The sequence below is a fragment of the Vanellus vanellus genome (genome assembly GCF_965231255.1).
Source record: "Vanellus vanellus genome assembly, chromosome: 5".
Classification (NCBI taxonomy): Eukaryota; Metazoa; Chordata; class Aves; order Charadriiformes; family Charadriidae; genus Vanellus; species Vanellus vanellus.
Window position 1 is genome coordinate 43,167,124 of NC_138910.1, and position 13,900 is coordinate 43,181,023.

Below are 13,900 nucleotides of genomic sequence, written 5' to 3' on the forward strand. Positions count from 1 at the left end.
TTTGCATGTCACCTTCTCCAGGCTCATTTGTACTTCATTAACTGCCATTGACTTAACAAGATTTATGCAAATGACACCACAGGAGCTCACTAACTCCCACTGCAATCAAGTGATTATGTATGTACAATTCTCCACAGCAATGAAAAATTAATACATGACAAGCCCACTCACCGCTGAGCTGAGCTTCTTGCTTTTATTTTTCTTGTTGTGGGTTTTTTTTATTATTATTTGAATAAGCCCTACAAGATTTAGCAAGACCACCGAAAACAAAGTAATCTTCCCAAAACGCTGCAAAAAACCCCCTTCGTCCCAGAAAGTATGCCACCCTAAACTGGACAGCCTAACACATGCTTCAAAATATTCACTCAAGCTACCAGGAACATGTTCTTCGTTTTCAGAATAAATGTTTTTGCACAGTGGATACTCCAAACAGAGTAAGCCATTCATCCTAAGTTTGCTTTAAGGGTAGTATTACCAATGCTGCAGAATATTTTTAGTTTAAGCACCTCTTTCTTGGAAGTAGAGAACTTTCTATGGATTTTAACTTTGGGCTAATATTGTTCCAGACATTTTCTGACTCCATTTGATTGGTAGAATATATTTAAATAGCATACAAGCGAGACTGCAGAAAGAACAATTACATTAAAACACAATCATTTCAAAGTTAGATTGTAACACGTAACAAAGCAAAAGTGAAGAAGCTCTGCAGTCTCCTATAATGCCGTCCAAAGCGTTAGAGGCATTAAACATGCTATCTTACCATTCTTTCACATTTTTTTTTTCTTTTGGGAAAATTACAGCATTCAGAGTTCTCAAAGGGTGCTAAAAGCACAGGATTTAAGGCATTCTGATAACTACTCAAGCAGAAGATATTTGTACCTCCCTGGGAAACTGGCCTTCCCAAAATTTCACTCACTTTAGGAGTATTTTGGCAGAAGTTAGCAGCCACATTTTAAAAACACACCTGCTTTTCATTGCGTACATTTTGGGTTTTTCCTGGGAGCAAGAAGGTTCGTCAGAACAGTTTTATATGGCTTAGCCCAATAAAACCATATTTAGCACTGCAGTGAAAAGTGATTTTAACACTTAGAAAGGATAGAAAGAATAAGAACATTAACTCTTTTCAACCGGATTGCTTTGAGTTAAGGATAAAGCCCTGAAGGAGTGAGGTGTTCCCTTGGAAGGAAATATGCCATTTACAATTTTACCTATTTCCCCCAAACTCTCAGGGATTCAGGGACCAAGAACATGAATTCAGAAGCACGTTGCAACTCTTGACTGCTTCTGACCAAAAACCGTACCAAACTCTAGTAGCTGTGTAGGTCGGTATCTGGGTCCCAGAAAGGCTGTAATGCAGAATTATAAGCAACTCTTTATGCCAGCGTAGATCCCTTCACAAGCTGTGTACATGCATTTAGAGAGAAACCAGGAGAGAAATTAAATGTCCCTAAAAAAACCCCACTCCTCTTCCAGCTTAAACCATCTCCAGATATACAAAAGCATTACTTTGATGACAGACATCAACCATACCTATGTTAGTTCAACAGCTGCAATGCAGACCTGATGTATGAAAAAAATGTAGTTGAGATGAATGACAAACTCCTCATCATCATATTTTCTACACTTCCTAGAGAACTGATTTTTTCACACATTTATTCTGTGCTCTCCCCACCATACACAAACATACTTGACTAATATCAGCTCTTCTGCCCCCCTTTCATGTGCAACTCTAGTTCTGGAAGAGATTTTTTTTTTTTTTTTTTTTTTTTTTTCTCTCCTCCATCAAAACCAAAACATTTCCAATCTCCAATTAACTTGTTTTGGTTTTGTGGTGGTGGTGGTGTTTTGGGTTTTATTTTGTTTTGTTGGGAAATAGTATTTCTGATTTTTGGGAGACCTTAGGTAGATAAGAACAACCCACAGGCACCATAAAATACACTGGGTAACCAAGCCACTGATGGCAACATCCAAATAGTAAGATTTTTCTTTTTTCTATTTGCTTTTTTGTAATTACCTTTTTTTCAAGTAGCAATAAACTGAGAACAGAAAGTCCACTGTATTTGTTTTTCAACCATAACTTACTACTTACTTTTTTTTTTTTTTGTAAATCTGCAAATGAGCTCAACCAACACAACTGAAGCACTGGTCTACACGTATGAGCTTGGATTTCCGCCTTGCACCAGAAGCACTGAGTGGCCAGCAGTCCTTTTAAAGTATATCTGCCATGCACATAGAGTAAGAACCAACAGAGAACAAAACAAAGTACTGACAACAGATATTAAAAAGGCCTGGTCACTGCATGCTTTGGAAAATGTCCCAAAGACATAATAGAAGAGTATGTGCATGAAGCCAGCAAAGGCATTTTGCTCAACAGCAGCTTAAAGAAGTCTGAGAACGTTTAACATAACTGGAGATTACTCACGATTCTAGCATGGGGTAGTGCAGCACTGTGACTTTAGGGTTCATAGGAGGACAAACATTGGAAAACACGGTGACAATAAGATTTAAAGAAAAAAAAAAATCTTTTAATGATATAATAAGATAGTTGTCCCACAGCAACATTGTGAATACTACTATCTCCATTCAACTTCCTGAAAACAAATTTCTCTTTCTATTCCCTGACCATTTGTCACACAACCAATCGTGATAGAAGCAGTCTCTCATTGCAAGAAGCACAGTAGTGTGACATACTAAAGTTTTATAGGTCAAAAAGTTCCTTTTTACATCCCTCTGTCTTATTCACAGTTAATGCATAAAATAAGAGAGATGCCATCTTTTCTAGCAGGAATTTCTACTGCCTCAGAGAAATCTCCAAGTATCTGGTACCTGTAGAGCCCACCAAGAACAGCAATTTACCTCTGTGCCACCTCTACTGATAGGAGTTCTCCATCTAAATAGTGGGTAGACAAAAAGCTATCCCCCTGGTCAAACTTCAGGAGCCATTTCTGCTTAAAATAGTGTATTTTGTAATCAAGCACTACTTCAAAGTAATGTATGTTTTTAAACAGTAATGAAACGTTGTCAGTATGAATTATATATCAAATTTCAAATTTTAAGAATGACACACAAGTATGATGTGAAATACCACTGATATCAGCCAACCTACAACACTGCATGCCATTCAAGCTCCCTTTTTCTACCACCCTTCCAAAACTCTGATGAATAGGATGTAACTGCTGACTACAGACCTGCTCAATATTTGCTGATAATTACTTGTATGTGACAAAATGAAATTACCATAATTGGGATTAATAACAAGAAGTACACATTCCCAAAAGATTGGTCATACTCAGTATACAAGTAGGAGTTGCAGAGAGAATTTTTCAATACAGAAATTCAAGAGATTGTAGGGGTTATTCCATTATAACATGGTATAGTGCAATCACACTTAAAACGCTTATCTTACAATACTCCTCCTACAAGTGCATTTTTAATCAACCTAATTTCGTACAACAGCATTTTAGAAAAGAACAGTATGTATGCCTTGAATAAATATTGAAAAGTATATTCCTCAGTTTTTCATTCTCAACTGCATTAACAGACACTTTTGTTTAATTAGCATTACCCAAAAGAATTCCAGCTGGTCTAACCCATCTCATACCATACAAAAGCTGTAGGAAAAAAATTGTATCTTGTTTTAAATGCCTGGAATCTCCTCCCCTGAATGCAGAGCCAAATACTCAGCTTATCTGGTTTCAAACTGCTCTTCTGAATTGCAGTGTGTTTGATTAAAATTTTTCTACTAGAGATTCACAGACACGACAGCACTTTTGCTGCCTGATGGTACCAAAAGGTCTTTTTAACCGCCTTTAAGAAAGAAAATCACTGCAAATAGTTAAGGGTACAAAACCATCTCCCTCTCACCCCCAAAAAGAACAAAAAACCCCAAACATATAAACCCACCCCCAAACAGGAGACCTAGGGCTACCTGACAAGATGAAGCACGGACTGAGGAAAGATGAGAAGAGGCAAGTGACCCTCTGGCGGGTAGGAAAGCCACCAAACGAAACTGAAAACAACCACGCGGGAAGAAGATAAGCTCCCTTCCCTCGGCACTTTTGCTACCTCCAGCAAAGTACCTCACACAACAGTAAATACTTGCAAATGCTATCACAGAAACTATTGTAAAGCATCCTGTACAAACGCATAGCACGGTGTTCTTAACTGCATGAATTCAGTGTAATTTAATTTGAGAAAGTAAATGATCTCATTCACCTAAATACTTCGCATCAGATGCTGGCATTGCTTTTGCCTTTCAAAGCAGTGTTCACAGCTACAATTTAGCATTGAGTTTCCGGGCTAATGAAAGTGCATCTAGGCTAGTAAAACAGACCAAAACAAATCCTTGAATTCAAGTCCTGTTGTGTAATGAGGAAGTTTAATTAAGGCCACACATTACAGCTGTAAATGTTCTCTTATATAATAAGGTCTAAATGAAACTGAACCTAATCAAAGTTACAATTCCTTCATTAGCAAATTACAAACAAGAGCGCACAGCTGACACACCGGCTATGATTATCACAACTAATTGCCTCGTTGTTACAAACCAGCCTGAAACTGTGTTCAGATGTCCGTCTGCAGTAGCAAATTAGGGCCACATCAGGCTATTTCTGCGATCACAAGGGGCTCTTGTAGAGCGATCTGATTTACCCCGCCGACTGGCAGCACACGGCCCAATCAAAGCCCCCTCTACAAAGGCAGCTTTGAAGCCAGCACAGCCTAGAAACCCGCTCCATATGCAGGCCGGCAGACTGCACTTCATTAGGCCTGTTGTCACATTTTCCCTCTTCTTATTCTAATGATCCTATTTTAATACACATAGGAACCTCTCCTAATTGATGTCAAGTGAGTGACTTCCACATTCATCACCAGAGCACATCAAACGCGTCTTGGCGCATGGGCCCGCCATCAGAGTGCTTAAGACCCGAGGTGTGTCTCCAACTACCGAAAGGAAAAAAAAAAAAAAAAAAAAAAAAAAGTATATTTCGGCATTACCTGTTTAATTGGGATTGCACGACCGCTTCCAATGCTATCTGTTCTGCTCTCCAGGACCTTCTTCTCTTTGTCTGGGTCACTCCCTTTCCGAGACTGCAGAGCAAAGAGAAAGTTTGTGCTCCATTAAATATAGCAGTTCACACAGAGGATGCTTTTTTTCCTTTTTTTAAAAGCAATTTTTTTTTAAAAAAAGTATTTTGACACATAAATATAGACTCAAAAGGTGTGGGTTAGAATCTACAGAAGTACACAACTGTCCCAAACTCTGAACACTAAAACACCGCCTCTAATTTTCAACTATCCACTTGTTTGAAATGGCATTTGGGTGTAAAGAGTTAGTTTTACTGCCTGCAGACCCAGCAGATCAGAGGACATGTTTCTGAAGTCTCCAATAGCAGCTCCAAAGAAGAATGAAGGTTCCAGCTTCTCATTAAAAAAAATTATATATACATGCATACATTTAACTTACATCTGTGTGTTTTTTAGAATTGTTATAAAGTACTTAGAAATGTGATTTCATGATGCTGGTTTTGATCATATTGACTTTAACTTTTAATTTCTTTCTACTTTTGGATGGTTAGAAAGCTGGAATTGCAAGAAAAGGTAGTGATTGATGCTGAAAAAGTTATCTGAACACAATGAAGAAAAATCAGCATGAGGAAAATTTAACCAATGTTTAAAACCTGAATTGCCTGATCTTGGCTTTCTATAAGGCTAGAACTGCCCTAGGAGTAAGCTCACAGTGCTCACTTCATGGCTTTATAAAGTTATATAGTAATTTTAAGAAGTTCGAGATTTCCAGTCCATTATTGTGAAAGAATGCACGAGCATAATGATTGTGACAGATTTATTTTATTACAAAAAGGAGACCTGAGAGTCATCCTCCTTAATAACTGAACTGACAAGTGACAACTTCACTCCATTACTTTTCAATAGGAACATTACTCACACAATATCGAAAATGGGAAAACATTTTCATGTGCTTTTCAAATCAGAGATGATATATGAAACGAATACATTTGCGATGTCCAGCACTACAATGGGAAGTTAATGAAAACCAGAGCGACACAAGATCCCACTTTTCATTTTCAGTGGAAGATGTTCGAAAGACACTGAAATTAGGAGAACAATTAGGATTGCGGATAGCTAATATCCATTTTCCATAGTATATGAAGGGGTGGAAGGAAGAAAAAAAATTCCCAAACCAGTTGCCTTCAGGCGCGAGAGGAGGGAAGGGGAGGGAGAAAACCCATGGAGGAGGACTTCAAGTAACACCATTCTAAGCAACACATTTACCCAGCAGGGATCCCGTGCTGCTTTCCCCACTCCGCCGGGAGCAGGCTCCTATCACTAGTTACTATGGTTCGGGGCAATGGAATGACGTGCCGGGGAATTAAACAAAGAATAAATGAAAGAAAGCAAAACAAGTGGGAGGGATGAAATCCAATGTTCAGGATAACTATTGTTCCCCGTCCTTCAAAACAGATTTCTGAATCTGAAAGTGCCACTTCCCAATAATACAAGGCAAAACAATGCTTCAATGGTGCAAAGTGCCCGTAAGTGACATTTTAAAGAAACTCAGTAAGGGTAGCCAAATCCTTGGGAGGGAAGTTGTCAACTTGAATGTTTCTTTTTTATTTGACTTTTTTAAAGAAAGGATCCTGCTTTTCAAAAGCAAGCTAAATATCTATGCACTATTTTTCATTTTTTTATTATCACATCTTCCATTCTGTGAAAGTAACTGCATCTGGAAATATGTACACCTCCATAAAGAAGGGAAATATCTATATGCAAAATATTGTCAAATATCAAAAGCATAGAAATGTAGGAATTTGTGTTAGGCAAATTCTATTCTAGCTGCTTGTAACCACAAAATACATAAAATTTTCAAGGGGACAATCTTAGCAGGCTCTGCTATTTATAAAGACAAATCGTGCAGTGAAATAAAAGATATATTCTGATCTTTTATGCTTTTGCACCTATGACACACACAATGCATCTTACATCCTACATTGTAAAAAACAGATTCTAAACTATACTGAATCAACATTTGCTTGGGCTTTTTCTGATGTCTCATCAACATATTAAGTCGTTCTATTTAAAACTTCATTCAAGCGAACCAGAAAAAGTCCAAAAAAATTAAAACACCTGCATGAATATAATTTGACTCATTTCTCCTTTACACTGGAAGTGATACGCAGACTTACGTCAACATAAAACCTTACCCAAGTTAGGTCTGTGAAATAAGATTTAGTCCCAGAGGGATACAGCACCCAAGTTTGGGCAAAACCAGAATCCTGTATCAGCAGTCCAGAAAGTCCCAAAATTAAGAATACTGATCTCTAACAGTATATACTGACACAGAGAGTTCATTTTAATTAAAAAAAAAAAAAAAATCTTGCTTGCAATTTTGCAAAGATTTAAGATAGGTAAAATGAATATGGGAAAGAAGATGCCTCTTACTGTACCAGAAGTTCATTCACCCCATACGGGATTGGAACGCAATTCTAATAGGTTCTTTGCTGAAGCGGCCCTCATATGCATCTTAAATCCTTACCTGTGCAAGACACTATTATTTAGTTGTCCTTGTTAAAACACTGCACAAAACAAAGGACATTTACCCCTTCTGCTAATATTTGATCTATTATATAACTTAAGTAGAAAGTCAAATATTGCACTAATAGCTTTACAGTAAATATTAATATTCAAAGTAAAAAAGATCGGATACTGCATTTAATGAACTTAAACATGAATATGCTTAACATTCTCAACCCTATTCCAACTCAAAATCTGTAATCGTTTTAAAAAAAAAAAAAATCAATCACATCTGTTCTCTACTTAACCCAATTTTCTTCCAACATTAAAAGATCTTCATGTAGGAAACTAAACATATTACCTATGCTAGATAACAAGGAGTAATTTGCAATTAAACAGAAATATATTTGATTCTCTAAGTGATAAAGGTATAAGCAAGTAACAGGCTAGGAAAGCAGCACAGCAAGAAACCCAGAGCTAAACATAAAATATTTTGACTATGCACTCTGTTCATAACTAGACAGAAAATACTGGTCATCTATTTATTCAATTAAATAATTCCAGGTTATAACTTGGCTGATATGGCATGAAACCTGGGTTACAGCAGGGTCAGTGTTAAATACTTCAGAACATAGATTACAGAGCAACTCATTACACAACATTCAATATGCCCAGATCTCAAAAGACAGAACTAATTCGGGAAAGTCAAATTATTATTTTTTTCCACAGGACTTGTTTCCTCCCCAGTTTTCCCCCAGTTATTAGACATTAAGACAGCTATCAACATCCTCTCGTATTAGCAAATCTGGTTCTTACTATGCTATTCTCACGAACCGGAGCTTTAGTCTATTTGTTTCCAGCAAACGCAGCTGACTTAACATTCTTCTCAAACCTTTTTCCACGATCGTAGATGGTATATATTTTTCTGTATTCACTTTCTCAAATTTACACCAACTCCAATTTAAAATAACCCCAGTTTCCCAAATGTCAACAACATCTCTACAGCCCTTATAGCATTTTATGCATCCTTCAGACCAGAAATGGTCGGCGAATGCTTTTAAGGGATGCTGTAGCGTCTCGGCTGTATTTCCAGAGGTATTACTCTGCTGGCAGTTTCTGGACTGACACTGACACCTAGTGGGGTTAGTAACTCCCAAGTATGTCCAAACAGCAGCGACTATTCCCACCAACAGGAAATCCACATGATTGCTATAAAATATCAGTGTCAAAATTGGATATGTTTTCACCTACCACTCATTTTTGCACGTTTTGTTGGGTTGCACCCAAATGTTTGTACCTAAACACAAGTGCATGATTTTCATTCCTTTGGAGGAGTTTGAAGACCTACAGTTTTTAAATCAAAATATCACTGTTGAGATGGGCACGTGAAATATGATCCCTGGGACTCTGTGCTGTCACTCAGTGCTCCAATACGATGACAAAACTAAAGCTTTCTACTTGCTAAAGGCTGAGGTCAGATTTTGTTTAGAGTACAAGGAAATGGTTTCACCCTTTTTCTATGTGGTTCCCTGGATACAACCAAGGAGCAAGCGAGCTTTGGGAAGTGAACATGACATCACCTTTGAAATAGAAAAAATATAAAGGTTTTATGATGACAGGGAAGACCTGGCTTTCTAAACGCAACTGACACGTAGCTGCAGTTACCAAAGGACTTACATGCAAGCCTACAGGGATTCTGAGTTTGCTATACAGCATGTCAAGAGTGTCAAAAAACTGCTTACAGAACCACAATTACGAACACAACACAATCCCAAAGCTTTCGGCAAGACTGCTAAACTAAAGAAATCATCACTCAAGGCTTCATTATCATTTCCCAAGCATAACAAAGACCTATCATATTGGACCAGTCAAGTTTTCCATTTAGTACTTTTTGGGTTTTTTTGCCTCTCAACAAAGCAAAAACCAGATGGTTTGAGAAGAAAAAAAATAATCTTTTTAATCTCCATGTCTTTTAACCCTGGAAATGAAAAATGAGTTGTGACTGTAGAGTCATAAAAGTAGCCTGAAGTAGTTATTTTCCAGTACTGCATGGTATTCCCATGGTAAATCTTGAGACCTCTCTACCAACACAGGAGACTTGAGAAGAAAGCCTCAAGTCAGCAGTATTACTCAGTATAAGCTCAGGACTGGGGAGCAGAGGCCCATCTTTCTCTTTGATTACTGCCAAACCAGGGAATCTAGACAGATCTGAGAATTAGAGTCAGACAAAGGCTCCAGAATTCAACCACGGATTCATTTGTTTCACTGCAATTCCCAGTAGGTAACTTCACTGCATTTAGTTTCTCTTTAAGTTCTCGAACAGAACAGCACCACGGGAATTCTAAGATATTTTAGTTTTCAAGCCTCCAGATTAATCTCAACACTTCTGTCTGGATTAGACCAGCTCAACTCAACAGGTTTGAAGTTCAGGCCGTCACCACAGAGCACTATGTAAAATACAGCAACAGTCTCTTCCCTTGGCTCACTCACCGTGAAGAGGTTGGATCGGCGCTTGGACTGTTTACGGACAGGAGTTGGTGTGTTGGCAGTGGGAGGAACATCAATCCGTAGCTCCTTCTGGCTGGTGCTTGGAGTTGATGGGACAGAGGAGGAATAATCACTTAAACTCCCTCCTCCATTACTGGTCTGCAAGGATTAAAGTTAGTTTTAAACAGTGATACACTGCTTTCAAGAAATTACAATCCACAGCTGTATCTTATTTAGTCCTGATGTGCAAGAACAGCAGCCTAGGCTTGGGAACACAGCGGGACTGCTCTACTGCCACTTTTCCACACGCTTCTATTCCAAGCCCTTAAATATTTTCCCTGACATTATTTTTTGAAAACTTAGTTCTGTTGATATGACATTTTCATTCTACACAATATAGCCTTAACTGGATATAAACAATTGCATTTGTTTTACTCGTGTAAGAGTAAGCAAAACATTCGGGCAAGGCTAAATTCTGGTTTTCTACTTCGAAACTGTGAAGCGAAATTCTGCCTCAAGCCTAAGAAAGTGTATTTAGTGCCACAGAGCTGCATTGCTAGACTTAATCCTAGTCTGGAGACACTGAGAGCTAATCAAGGAAATTAAAATAATGTTATAAGTAAACGTTGTAAAATGGCTACTACAGTGATAAGATAGTTCCCAACGCATTTCCTGAAGCCATTGGTACAGAGATTCAAAACTTTAAAGGAAGACATTCTAATTTATCAAAAGTAGCCAAAAATGTAAAGTTACATCACAGTCTTGCAAGAAATACAGCAGTCACTCAGCCTATAAAACAATGAATTGAGGTAACAAGTACTAATAGCAGGAAGGTGAGGAAAATGGAAAATAGAAAGAACCAAAAGGTGATTAAGAACAAAATCTTGTGGTCTTTTTCTTCTTTTTAATTATTACACGACATCAATGAGTACTAAAAACATCATTAAAAAGGATGTGGAAGTAGTCTGAAAAGACAAAATTACAGATTTTTTTCCTGTCAAATACAAGCATACTGTTTGAGGATACACTGTGTACGCTGATGGGGGACTGAGGCAGGGCAAAAATGGAAAATTCTGTACGCTGCTGACGAAAAGCTCACCAGAAGAACAGCAGTGGGTGAAGGGCCTGGACAGCAGCTCACATGTAATTGATGAGGGGGCATAAAAAGTTCTGTGATGCACACACAAGAGTGAAAGAACATCTTTAAAGCAGACAAGTTTCCTAAAGGAAGGGAGGAAAGAGGGTAAGAGAGTGTTTCCAGGATGCCTGAGGAGAAGGATTCTCCCATGACACGTAACATGTGACTTGGCCTCATCTTAATTGCTGTAGGTAGGAATTCACCAGGTAAAGCTCAGAAGGAAAAGCAGGGACTCCAGTGTCTACTCTTCAGTGTCACTGCTACACTAGTGACAGGTCTTACATGAACACTAAGCTGCCGTACAGGGGAGGCAGTCCTCTGGGGCAGCATGACGGGACTTGTCCCACACTCCTTGGAGGTCAGCATAAGGACCAGGATTTCAAGTTGCAAGCAGTCATGATGAAGCCTCTGAAGGAGAGCCAAATAGGAGACAATCCTTTATATCATCCAGTTGAAATCTCTTTCAATGATTTCCAGTCCTCTTCTGATTCTTCCGGCTTTTCCAAATTGCCCTTTTTATTAGGTTTTTTTTTAAATTCAAGCCGCAAAGGATAAAAAGGAAGAGGCACGAGACAAGCAGCACATGTTTGTGCTGAAGGGACACTCAATGCAGACAGAAATCCAGGAACACCACTCAAAGTCACTCTTTCTCTGTAAATGACAGCGTGATCCTCATCTCACTTCTGTGTGACAGGATAGGACTGACAACATAGCAAACGAGCTTTTTGATGGAGAAAGTTCTCCTCGCTTTAAATTAATATATATACACATAAAGGACACTAAAGGAAGATGAAATTTCCCTTCATTCCGACTGAATTGGAGAAGCATGGCTTGTCAGGAAGCCAGAGGCAAGAGTACTGTAAGTAACAGCGGATCTTGATAGAGTTTTTCTACATTTTCAAGTGCCCAGAGGAAGCAGCAAGCACAACCTGGAGATGGCCCAAGCGTATGAAACAAAGGAGATGAAAGAACAAGAGCTGAAATGATCATTTTTAGTGTCCTAACAGAGAATGGTAACACCAGAGACATGAGCAGGACAACCTGGGAAGAATTGACCTTAATCTACCCTGCATTTGCTTTCTCTTTGTCTATATCATCTTGCTGAGACACCAAGTACCACACCAAACACACAGGAGAGTAAATAACCTGCAGGTTATTCCACCAAACCCGCGGAAGTCAGAGATTACCTCTCCAAAGAAACACGTAAGACTCTTGCATGAAAAGAAGTAATGAAAAAACAGTACGTAACTAGGACACAAAGTAATCGCCAAAAGTTTGCCGAAGTTCAAACAGCCAAAGCCTTTGAAAATGAGTACTCAAAGCACTGGACATATCAGAGATGAGGAAGGTGGTATGGAAGCCTTAAAACGTGGCTGGCAAAAGCAGGTGGAGGACATCTGAATGCTCATCAATCATACAGGAGCATTAGAGAAGGAGACCAAAGACACTGGTGTCAAGGAACAGCTTTCAGGCTAGAGTGGTGAGGGACCTACTTTCCACTCCGCCATGACTGAACCAAACTGGGGTGGAGGAGATGAGGGAGAAGGAAATCTAAGGAAGCAACCATTAATGGGAAAAGGCACTGAACGCATTTAAGATTAAAGCCGTACAGCTGCAAGGCTCACCCAAGGAGAAAGAAAAAAAGACAACAATAAGCAAATGAAGATGGTGGAGAAAAGAAGAAAAATCACAACAGGGTTATGTCACAAAACATTTAGAAGTCTCTTCTACAGAAAGGACAGGAAAAAGGCAAGAAGGAAGGATTCAGATGTTGTACACTGATGAAAGGATTTGCACCACAAACTGTTGAAAATAAAAGGATGCAGCTATGTTCTGTTTCATACTATTGATCAACTTGATAACTATGCACTGCCACCTTTGTTTTTAAAAAAAACCTCCTCTTATTTTTTTTAAACTAAAAATAACAGATTTCTACCCTGCCTATTTCCCAGGCAGAGTACGTAAAGGATTCCCTAAAACTTTTTAATCTTTAAAAAAACCTTTTTAATCTTTCATCATCTTATAAAATCATTTTACTGTCTCCTGGATTTTTAAGTGATTTACTTTCCAGCAGTAACTCCTAAAGGAAAACACATACATGTTGGGCATTCCAGTCCCCAAAGACAAACATTCCTATACAGACAATTTCTGTAAAAGAAGTCCTGCAGGCTATGTTTCTCTTCACACATACTAACCCCACTAGATTTCCAACTTTGTAAATAATATTCTGAGGTGGTTTCAAAATAAGTCATGTCAAACCCACTGGCTGGAAAAATAAAAAAATTATCTATTTCAATAAAAGACTTAAAAGTGGAAAACTTCAAGGCTTCCACAGAATAAAAGCATAGCTACCAATAATGAACAAGCTCCAGCTCCTACTGAGGGTGCCAATAATTAGCAAACATATAAAACTATATGGTTGCTCTGAAACACCTCAATAAACAGAAAGGGTTTGACAAGAAAGTGCTCAGACGTGACTTCCAAGTTACAGCCTGCACAGACAGGAGCAATGAAAAATGCAACCAGACAAGCACTTGCAAACCGTATTTCTGGTAACATCTGAACCTAATGCACTGATGAAGGAAAGAAAAGGTGGCGAGTGGTCTCTGTCAGGTTGTTTGCTTGCACCAAATAGAAATCTAGGGATCTTGCCTTATTAAGATTGTAGAGAGCAGTTTCCTGCCATTGGTATGCAAGCATTTAATAACAAGTTCACTGGAGCAAGGTACAGGATTTAGGAAACAT

At 38.5% G+C, this 13,900-nt stretch overlaps 1 protein-coding gene across 3 annotated transcripts in view; it reads right to left on the bottom strand.

The window, feature by feature from the left end:
• Positions 1-13,900, bottom strand: part of AGAP1 (ArfGAP with GTPase domain, ankyrin repeat and PH domain 1) — a 384,460-nt gene that overhangs the window by 182,409 nt on the left and 188,151 nt on the right. For all 3 annotated transcript variants that reach the window (XM_082483168.1, XM_082483167.1, XM_082483166.1), the window contains exons 8-9: positions 10,021-10,176; positions 4,996-5,088 (exon numbers count right to left, since the gene is read on the bottom strand). In XM_082483168.1, the coding sequence (XP_082339294.1) occupies positions 4,996-5,088; positions 10,021-10,176 (249 nt within the window). The remainder of the gene's footprint in view (positions 1-4,995; positions 5,089-10,020; positions 10,177-13,900) is intronic.